Source organism: Vigna unguiculata, chromosome 2, assembly GCF_037176805.1.
Source record: "Vigna unguiculata cultivar grain cowpea cultivar isolate G323 ecotype 2 chromosome 2, ASM3717680v1, whole genome shotgun sequence".
NCBI lineage: Eukaryota > Viridiplantae > Streptophyta > Magnoliopsida > Fabales > Fabaceae > Vigna > Vigna unguiculata.
The window spans coordinates 19,815,840-19,826,885 of record NC_140793.1 but is presented as its reverse complement, the minus strand read 5'-3'; the positions used below and the strand labels follow the sequence as shown (position 1 = coordinate 19,826,885).

Below are 11,046 nucleotides of genomic sequence, written 5' to 3'. Positions count from 1 at the left end.
CACATTTGTTAATTTTTTTTTATATATTTATTTGTCGTTTATTTTCATTATGTAGAATACTATTTTGATATATTTGATATGATTATTTTTATTTTCTAACTCCTTATCAATCATTCTGTAATTTATTTTTTCATTATAATTGTATAAATGAATTTTATTTACTACAATATAAAAATTTAATGTAATTGCCATGAATATTTTTTTACCACCATCCAACATATATTGGAATTCAAAAGATACAAGATCTATGTCAAAATTTTATTATTATGTTTATTATCTTTACGTCATTTTGATGAAGTGATGTATTATAACTTTTATTAGTGTATAAAAAAGATATTTATTATAATTTAAAAGTAAACAAACATTTAAAATATATTTTAATTTGAATATTTATTTTCCTTTTATATTTTTTTAAAAATATTTTTAAATTTTATCAACTAGGTTTCATTAATGTTTGCAAATTTAATAAATATTTTGGTTCTCATAACATTTTATTTGGTATTCTAATCTAAAATGTAATCAATTATAATTTATTTAAAAGTATTTGATATCGAAGAAACAATCATCCTCCTAATATTGAATATTTGAAAATATTATGTTTCCTTTACGTAATTTTTTATTATTTTATAAAAATTAAATAAATTAATATTGAAGTATAAGAAAACGGGTACGGGTATGGGCACGAGATTATACTCGTTACCTGTAACGTCCCATTTAATTAATAAATCCTAATTAAATGAAGTGTCACACAGAATAATATAATAGTGCGGTCCTGGAGTATAAATATTACTCCTTACAATATCCAAGGCACACTACGATGCCCAAACAAGACAAGATACAAAGTCCAACAGAAATCAAAAAGAGATTTAACGGACAAGTCAATACATGGGTCGTAGCCCTAAGAGAAAGTTCAATTAAACGGAATCCAGCCCAGACATGCTATGCAGCGGAATCACCATCTCCTTGTTGACCACGAGGATTTCTCGCATCTGATCACATCAATAAATTGATGATCATCGCAAGAGGAGAAAACCACACAAACAGAACATACACAAACAAAAGGGTAAGCTAGAGCAGAAAATGATTTATCATACAGTTACATACAATTTTATAGTTTAAGATGCATAAGCCAACCAATCATGTTATGACTTGCAAACAATACACTAAGACTCGAGACACGACTCATCCGGATACATATAATTAGTCGGATTCAGCGGATGCTTGCAATTGTGGTGGCCTTTCCTGCTTTACCGAGCTAATTGTTGCAGTGTTTCTTCCCCCCACACAAGGTTAGCCCTTAAAGTGTTTTAGGCCTCCTGTTACTCTCACCACTCGAGTCAGTACGCTCTATGTGAGACTAACTGACTCTCTAGAGTGTCAGGATGCAATCCTTACATTGAATCCTTACTAAATTATATAAATGGGGCACAACCATGAACTCCCACTAACAGGGGTCATGGAATTACGTCCCGACCAACTGAGGCACCACTATGAGGTCTCACCTAGAGGCTCATGGAATTACGCCCTAACCCAATGAGGCACCACCACGAAACTATCGTGGAATTACGTCCTAACCATACCAACAACATGTTCCAACAATCCACATAACATAATTACTCATACCAATTCCATGTCACTTTTATAACCAACCATTCCATACTCATTACATGCTAAGATCATGCCAAACACATTATTTCCAGTACATGACCCATTGAACACATGCATACTTAACCAATTCATGCCTTAACAGGATATATAATCATATAGGAAATCACCAACCAGAAACAAAGGAAAGAACAGGCATAGAGCAACCCTTACATTTAGCCTCGCTCAAGCCATGAACACTCGCTCAAGCGAAAGAGGTCTTTCGCTCAAGCGATAGGCCCTCACTTAGGCAAAACTACCATCAGGGAGGTCTGTTGGGTTCGCGAGTTCTCGCTTAGGCGAGCCCCTCCTCGCCTGAGCGAGACCACCCCTCACTCAAAGGTGAGGTTCCTCGCCTGGGCCAAAACTGCAGCGACATACCAAGGCTCCCACGAGTTCTCGCTTAGGCGAGCCACTCTCGCCTAAGCGAGATATCACCTCGCTCAAAACGAGAGCTCTCCACCTGAACGAGAGCTCGAGTATTAACCTGGCCTGTTTCTACAAGTCTCGCCTAGGCGAGACAGGCTCGCTTGGGCGAGAATATTAGATCTCGCCATTGTTCTCCTGCAATAGTCATATTTTCACATCCAAACAGCAATACAAGGCGTTCAACATTTCAACAATAGCACACAAGCCATAAAATCGTGAAACAACGTCAAGGTAAGCAAAAATTGAAGTAAACAAGTAAGTCCTAGCTTCCCTTACCTGGAAAGAGCTAGCAGAAAACTTCGATATGCAAATAGTGAGCACAACAGTTCTAAGGATAGGCCAAAAAGCTGGAAATAAACGGTGAAACAGAACAAGAACGGGGTTACCACAAAACCCTAACTGGAGATACAAACATACTATTGGAAAGGAGATGTATGAGCTGAAGAATACTTTACATGGAGCAAGAAAACGAGACTGAGCTCACTGGATCAAGATTGGGGTTAAACCCTAACATAGCACTGCTGGAGAGATTGAGAGAGTAAGATAGCTGCGTTTCTGCAAAATGGCAGAAATGAGAGGGTTAGGGCTGGTTTAGGAGTTTTGGGTACCCTACGGGCCAATCCTTAGACCCAAAAGTTAAGGTCATGCCCTTTAACATAAGATCAGAAAAAGTAGGTCTTACATTACCCAAACTGAAATGTAGAAAAACTCCAAAATGTTAGGGAATGGCCATGAACATGTTTGAGATGCAATTCTGATGTGTGTAGGAACAATTAGATGGAAAGGATGGTACGAAACACTTAAGCATGAACAGAATTAGCAAAATGATTTGTAATTCAAAAATCCCTAATTATGAACCCTAGTTAACGAAAATATCAATCAAACTTAAATTCAATGAATTCTTCTAAATTTGGGTGAATTGAGTCATGGAGTTTTGTGGAACTGTGCAAAGCTTAGGTATAACACAATCTTGCAGCAACATGTAAAGAAATGAAAATAATTGATGATACATAGATGCAACATTGACAAATACGAACATAACGATCAAGTCAGCTCTTGTTCTTCAAGAACATTGAATCAGATTATTCCTTTGATTGTTCAAGAGTCACTTTGTGCTTCTTGAATGAAAGTAAGGCAACTATGTGCTCACCGAATCAAAGCAATGGCTATGCACTTGCTAAAATTCAGTATTTCACAAAGGATTAATCAATTCAATCTTGAATTAGATACAAAATCTGATTTGTGAAGACCAAAACACATAGAACATGTTAAACAACAAATTGAATATGAATGTTGGGTGGAATTTAAAGAAAATGAAAATACAGAAGAATGAGTCACAAAATTACTAAACAACACTGCATTCACAACCTAATTGCTAACTATGTAGTTCATAGAATGTGAAACAGCAAATTAAATTGGAAAACACCAAACCTGAATTACAATTCACTCTAGCTAACTATATAGTCCAAACAACAAATTGAATATGAATGTTGGGTGGAATTTAAAGAAAATGAAAATACAGAAGAATGAGTCACAAAATTACTAAACAACACTGCATTCACAACACTAACTATGTAGTTCATAGAATGTGAAACACCAAATTAAATTGGAAAATACCAAACCTGAATTACAATTCACTGTAGCTAGCTATGTAGTCCAAAGATACTTGTAAATTCAGAGAAAAGTTACGTCACAAATGTAGAAAATGAACTCTGCAGATTGTGCATATCTTCACTTCACATTGCCAGCCTTTGATTTATCTTCTTTTGCCCAAGCTTCTAACTCTTGAAAACTCCAGACTCTTAATTAAGTTCAGAAAAATCCTATATATACCTAGCTACCGATAAAACTGGCTTAACCTATGATTACAAGTTGTTTCTACTTCTTACCACAGGTCAGCTTTGATGCAGCAGCTCCTTCCAAGTTCACTTTCCTTGATTCAGCAGGTGACAAGTTTCCCCATGCAGCTAGCTTCTTCTTCCTCACTTTCTATTGTAGATTGCTGCAGTTCTTCAGAAATTAGAAATAACCATTGGAGTGCTTAACTCGCTACAGCAGGTAGCCTCTCTTGGTCCAACCTTTTCCAGGTCTTGATTACAACAAGCTTGCAGCTGACGCAATTCAAGGGGAAAGTGCAAGTTAACTCCCGGTTTTCCTCTAGCTTTAGTGCCTTGTTCACCTTCAATTGCAAGTCACATCTCCTTAGCTATTGTGCACCTAGAAACCTGTAAACAAATTGAAGAACCTTCATGAGAAGGAAAATTGTAGTGCTGCTATAGTTATTTACTAATGAGCTAAAGACAATATACCACTAATTGAACTAAAGGCAATGCTACTTATTACTAGAAAAAATAGAATTTACCTATGAACGCACAAAAGAAAATTAAGAACTGAATAAAATCCTAACTAAAAAACAGCAAATGGAAGTACTATTATAAACTTAAAATAGCAACGAAAATAGAAAAAATAAAGCTGCACTAAACTACACAATTACAAGAGTCTAATACTAACATCACTTAAACTACTATAGACTGTGCTAGAAGCAAACTAACACTAAACTAAGATTTAAACTGAAAATGCAAATATAGTAAAACTATTTTAAAACAAGGAAACTTAAAGAAACAACCTATCCTATCACACTTAACATCTAAAATCAAGCACCTAAACTAAGAAAACCTAAGATAACACTACTCTACTCTCTATTATCACTAAACTAGTCTAAAAACTACTAATTAAAAGAAAATACAAATTAAAGCTTAACTATCTAATCTACACTAAAAAATGTCCTAAAAACTCTAAGACTCTCACTTACAAGCCCTTAAAAGAGTGATTTTAAGATTCAAAAAGTCTACCACTTGAGGACTCATTTCACTTGTCTCCTATGAATTCTTTGTTTCCTGTCTTTGCTTCCTGTCTTGTGCGTATTTCCATTTAATCTAGGATAGCTTTATTCCATGCTAAAACAGTGCCAAATCTTTCGAGATTGATTCAATATCCTTGTTTGAATTGGTCTTGAATCAATGCTATATGTTTAGGTTTCTACTCCATAATGTATGTCTTAGGTGTAACTACTGTTTTTAATCTGTTTACTTAGCTTTAAATTTTCTAACCCTCTATGTTGTCTAGAGTGTTGTGTAGTTTTTTACAGGTTCATAATTCCATAGATGTAATCCGTATATGTTAGCAATTATTTTGAATCTGTCTTGCTAGAATTTGTGTTAGCCGAATTGAGTAATGTGAGTTTAGCTGCTGAATGTGTAGTTTCCTATGTTGAGTTTCTAGATTTGCTATTAGATCATTAGCAAATTATCTGAACTTCCTTCATTTGTTGTTTGCTGCTGTCGTGACTGTAATTCAATTTCGAAAATCAAGTGTGCTTTGCATTCTTTGACCGAAGCTTTTGGAAATGATTCTCTGTCACTGTTTGTTGCTGACCAAATAATCATTCTCTTGTTTCCACTTAGTTGATATAGTTATCGTGGAAACCAAGAGTTTGTTCCGTGTTGAATTTGTTCTGACCAGTTCACTGTGTTGATCTGAAATTATGTGTCTAAATGTCTTGGCAGTGCTATGTGTTGTTAAAACAGATTCAAGCCTTTTGTTTAGTTGTTCTGTGCCTTGGCCAAACCATGTGAAAATTGATTCAAAACTGTTGTTTTATCTGCCTTGGCTGAGTCTTGTTTTGAAAACTCATTCATATTTGTGTTGTTTTTTATTGGTCGTGTCGTTTTCTTTGAACCAACACTATTGTTTCTGTTTTATTTTTTTCAGAGCTTGTTGTGTTATTCAGTTGTGGAAACAGTCTTTGTGTTGAGTTGAGGTTCAATATTTTTATCTTTGGCAGTGCAGTTATGCTATGTTGTTTAATACATTCAGTTTTAGTAGTTCTATGCCTTGACCAAGTCTTTGCTTTTGAAACTGAATTCATACATATGCAGTTTCTGTTTAGGAAGATTTTGGCTTTGAAAACTGATTCAGTATTTGATGGCACACCCTTAGCCAAGGGTCCAATCACAAGAAGCATGGCCAAGAAAATTCAAGAAGAGTTAGCAACATCTAGTCAAGGTGAAGCTAACTCCTTTTCATGGAGCATTTTTAGACCTTTTATTAAGGGTCGTGTAGAGTAGGTTTTCCTTTGAAGGCCTTGTATTAAGAGTCAAGTTTTGTGTAGGGTTTTAAAAACAATCTTGCTTAAATAGGGAACATCATATGCGTCTAGTTTAAGAAATCCTTTGATGTTTAACTAAGTTAACCCTAACTTAAGGTGGAGGACATGCCACCCATGTCACATGGTAAAGCCTTTAATGGAGAGTTCTCTTACATAGGTAGTGCCCATGTGTCATTGTCCTATTGGAGAGACTTTTCATAAAGTAGCTTTATACATGGCAACTCATGAGTGGTTCGTTTTGTGAAAGTGTGGAGTGCCACATGTCAAGCTCTCTTTCACTCAGATACAATGTTATCAAATTTCGGCCATGGCGGCGCCATGGCGGAAATCGGTTGCGGTTTCCCGACCTACCGCCACAACATGACGGAGGCGAAGCGGGTTTCCTGTGGCGGCTCGTGGCGGCCGCTTTTCGCATGGCGGCTGGCGGTGGCGAAACGGTAATGGCGAAAAAAGAGAACTGAAGAAAGAGACAAGCAGTAGCAAAGTGGAAGAGATACTGCAGCTACCGTGTCTGAGAAGAGATGAGTAGTGTGGGAGATAAGATAGGCGGTGGCTGCCACAAATAAACCCTAATTTCATCCTTCTATGCGTTTTACTCCATCAGTTTTACTGAGGTTTAATTTGGGTTAGGCCCACTAACATTATTTGACCTAACCTAAGTCCAAAACCCCTCCTCTCTTTTTCTTTTATATTTTACTGTGGCCCTTTTCTTATTCTTTTACCAGTTACTGCAGTAAAATATTACTAATGCAGTTAAATATCCATTAAAACATCTCTTCTCTTATTCTTTCAACTTTGGCCTTAGTTACTGCAACTAAGAGCCACAACTGCCACCACCAGTTGCTGCTGCCCACCATTGTCAGCCACTGCCGTCTGTCGCCTACCGTCACAATCAGCCACCGCCGCCTGCCTCCGGCTGCCACAGTCAGCCACTGCCGCCTGCCGCCACTGTCAACTCCTTTTTTTTCAAATTTTTTTCTACTTCTCTTCTTTCTCTATAATTATTTTTTCAAAAATTATACTTTCCGCTATAACCCGATATGATTTCCGTTATAACTTTATAACGGATTTTTTGCTTGCCGATATTTTCGTTATCCGATATTGATAACACTGCTCAGATAGCATTTTTAGGGTTTTGGTGCATGTTACCATTTTAGGGTTTGGCCCATTTTGGAGACACCTTACTCTATAAATAGAAGTGTCTCCCTCATGTATTTCTCACTTTAAGAATGTTAATGTTATGCTGTCAAATTCAAATTTGAGCCATACTTCTTCTCTTAGTAACTTGCTAGAGCATCCCAAGAGGTCCCTCTTGCACCCTTTTCTCTAGAGTTAGCCTAACCTCTCTTAGATCACCGCAAGCAACCTTCATCCCACCATTAAATCACCAAACCCGAGAGCCATTTTCTCTCAACACCAAGCTTCCACGCATCCATCATCCACCATAGTCACCATTTCAAGCTTTTGGCCCAACCTAGCTAGAGGAAGGGTAGCTAGAGGAGATCCTAAGGAAGCTCTAGCCAAGTGACTCTCAAGTGCAATTTTTTGGAGTCATCTCAACATCATTTCATTACACAATCAAGAGTGATTTTACAATGGGTGGAGCTCCGCATTAATAGGAAAGGAGGCTCCAAATTTCGGCCAAAGAAAATGAAGGGAAAGTTCAAAAATTCAGCACATATTTCCTAACTCCTTAGCCATGAAAAGTGGATCAAGTGACAAGTGACACCTCACATTTACCATGCTTTGCATCATGTGCTAAATATGTTAAATGTGTGGTGTTCTGGAAAGTGCTTCTTGTCCTAGAATTTGAATTGGATCAACCTGAAGCACAATTTAAATGCTAGGTGATTTTTCTTGATCCAATTTTAATGTGCAACTTAATTATTTTAAGCATGGCCTAAATACATTGCCCAAAAAAATTAAATCTAATTTTCTAAACTCTTGATCCAAACTCTAGCTCCTTGGATAACTTTTATTTATGGCTGGGCGTATGCCATCAAACCAAGTCCCACACCGATTAACACCCTTCTTCACCAAAGGTTTATATACGCTTTCTTTATGAGTGGTAAGAGAATGAAGTGCGGATTCTCCCGGCACACTTGCTCAAACTCTCTAGCACGCCTATGTTGAATGCACCAATGAACATTGCTGGAAATGCTCCAGCCTTTTTTAATCATGTTGGGAACAAGTCTCTCATCAGCTGGCTTGTGCTTCCCACACAAGTTTATGAGCATTGATTCCAAGGGAGAAATCTTAAGCTTGTGCAAATGCTGGCCCACGAAGAAGGAGACCCAATGCTGGATGATAGCTGCTCCGAGGCAGCTGGCCGAATGTGGATATTGGACCTGCACATCTTAGCTTGGCCCACATGATGACTGACTGGGTAAATTTGGGCTGCAACGTTCCTAGCCCAAATTAGATGCTGGAGCCATGGAAAGATGACCGTGGATGAACAATGCTGGACTGAACATGAAGACAGTGGCCCAAAGATTGGGCAGGTGTTATCACGTAGAATATCTTACTGCTTAAGATATTTTGTTGAACCTTTTGCGGCGGTATCACGTAGAATGTTGTGTTGGATGTTTTGCAGGGCTATCACTCAATGACTATAGATTATTATATATAATGAAGGAAAACGACCACAATCATATCAAATAACAGTTTCTCTTTAATCTTATTTCTGAACGTATTTTCCTGGCATCAAATGCAGGAAAACTATTATCCTATCTGTTTTAAAAATTACCTCTAACATAAATATTCAAATTCATAAATGGCATTATTCCATATATCGGTGCTGGAAAACAACGACAAAATCCTGATTAGCAACAAATCCGTATATTAAACATGTAGTCCAAGAGGGTGGTACCTTGTACTTTTTTTGTAAAGGGTTTCAGTACCCAAGTGCTCTACTTCTATTATATTTAATTTTTGCCGATAAAAAAAAAAATGTAATAGCTAAGCTTACATCTCCATTATCACCATCTACCATACAAAAACTTATAACAACATTCCGTTCTTCAATCGATTTCCCTTTAAACCTATACTTTTATTTTTCTGTCCACTAAAATACGTATCTCAGTCTACCACCACTAAGTCAAAAACTAATTCTGCTTATGGTAATCTGAAGGAAGCAAAATTCCAGCGAAATTTACTTCAAATAGATCATTGCTACAACACGTAACTACAACAGCTTACGTATATCCACCACATTCCTCAAAACCTATACTAACCTTGAATTTAAACATTTTTAATAGACAAATCATCCAGATAAAACGTTAATTCTTAATGCAAAATATAAAATGTTGTCCTAATTAAAAATCAGGCAACAATCACAATATATTCTAAACATACCCCAAGAAGTGCATAAGAACAAACCCTGAATTTAAATCGCAGCCCAGTTCCGATTTCGTTGTAACCTTGCTCCTGTAAGGAATTGCAGACACGGCAGCCACATTGATGCTGCATCCAAAATTACGGACAATTTTTAAGTACTCGTAGCAAATCATGAAAAAAGTATAGATTAATACACGAAATTAAACTCCATAGATTTGAATAGCTTACAAGCTCCTGATTTCTAATCATTGTAAAAAGAAATACAAGAAATTGAAAGACTGAAAGTGAAGATAGAACCGTTGAATGTAGGATTCAGGAGGAAACGTCTTTGACGTTGTTGAACAAAGCTGCGGCACAGAGAATGGAGGCGATGAAGGCGATGAAGGCCAAGCCGATGAACAAGGAAAGGCCCGCAACGAGGAAGTCCAATAGGCTCAATCCCACCATCATCAGAATAGCCATGTTGCCGTTGAGATCAGAATAGGAGCGACAGGACCGTGAGAGGGATTAATTTGTGGACAAATGTGTCTTAACGGTGTTGACAGAATCGAAACGCAAGAAACAGACATCGCAGTTTATCAATTGCGTTCTTTTTTTCTTTTTTTTTAAATCCAGTTCACATGTTAGCTTCTATATGATTACCAATATAGTTGAGTTTCGTCGTAATGGTTAATTTAGTCTTTTTATTATTTTTTTAATTTTGTTTTCTAATTTTTTAAAATAATTTAATTTGATAATTTTTGTTAAGTTTGGAATTAGCATCTTTTTGTATGTAATGTGTTAAGTAGTAGAATTTTAATTTTTTTTTCTATTTTTACTTTTTAATTTTTTTAAAATTTAAATCGTCATATGTCAGATTATAGTTGTGTCACGTAAGAGTAGTAGTAATTGTTAGAAAATCTAGTCCTTCTATTACAAATTTCAATATGGGTCAATTTTTGACCCGATCCACTAAGAATCCCGCCCACCCGGGTTGAACCTGTGGTGAGCAGGTTGGTCCACCAACCCACATGGTGACACACATTATGTTGGGCTTTGCAATGTTTGGCTGTGTTTTTTAACCAAACACATTGGTGGGTTGGCAAATGGAAACCTAGTTTCAACTACAAATAGTAAGGAGATTGACATTGCATCTCAACTCAAGGACCAATATCAATTACGACTCAACAAGAAGATAAATTTGCATCCCTCACTCACTGTCGACTTGACTTTTTTTTTTCTTCTATTCTTCTGGTATTATTGATTATATAAGCAATCACTTTATAACCTCATGTTTTCTTCCCAATTGTAATTTTCCCTATTTTTCTTTTCAGTTTAAGTGTTCACTGAACAATTAGGTTCTTGCTCTGCATCATGTACCCTGTTGATCTACTGAGATTGCTCTGACGACAAATCCAATGTATAATTAATTTGCTGAAAAAAGTATTGCATTCAATAAAAGATTGGGTCATTCTTTTTTGTTTTCATTC

General features: G+C 36.5%; 1 protein-coding gene across 5 annotated transcripts; it reads right to left on the bottom strand.

Annotated features, from left to right (window-relative positions):
• Positions 1–696: 696 nt before the first annotated feature.
• LOC114169264 (chaperonin 60 subunit beta) lies at positions 697–10,176 on the bottom strand. 5 transcript variants are annotated; one of them, XR_014992986.1, is made up of 6 exons: positions 9,875–10,168; positions 9,596–9,703; positions 3,696–4,298; positions 2,529–2,628; positions 2,350–2,420; positions 697–989 (listed from the first exon to the last, which is right to left on the bottom strand). XR_014992986.1 is itself a non-coding variant. In XM_085669839.1 (5 exons), the coding sequence occupies exon 1, from the start codon at positions 10,037–10,039 to the stop codon at positions 9,890–9,892; it is 150 nt and encodes a 49-aa protein (XP_085525965.1). In that variant the 5' UTR covers positions 10,040–10,176; the 3' UTR covers positions 697–989; positions 2,350–2,420; positions 2,529–4,298; positions 9,596–9,703; positions 9,875–9,889. The 5 variants fall into 5 exon arrangements, 4 of the variants coding, with proteins under 4 accessions (XP_085525965.1, XP_027910151.1, XP_085525964.1 ...); XM_085669839.1 differs by having other exon boundaries at positions 2,529–4,298; positions 9,875–10,176; XM_028054350.2 differs by having other exon boundaries at positions 2,529–4,298; positions 9,620–9,703; positions 9,875–10,176.
• Between the last annotated feature and the right edge of the window lie 870 nt (positions 10,177–11,046).

Bases quoted from the DNA above. Each gene is read 5' to 3' on its own strand.
- LOC114169264 (XM_085669838.1), bottom strand. From the start codon at position 10,039: ATGGCTATTCTGATGATGGTGGGATTGAGCCTATTGGACTTCCTCGTT.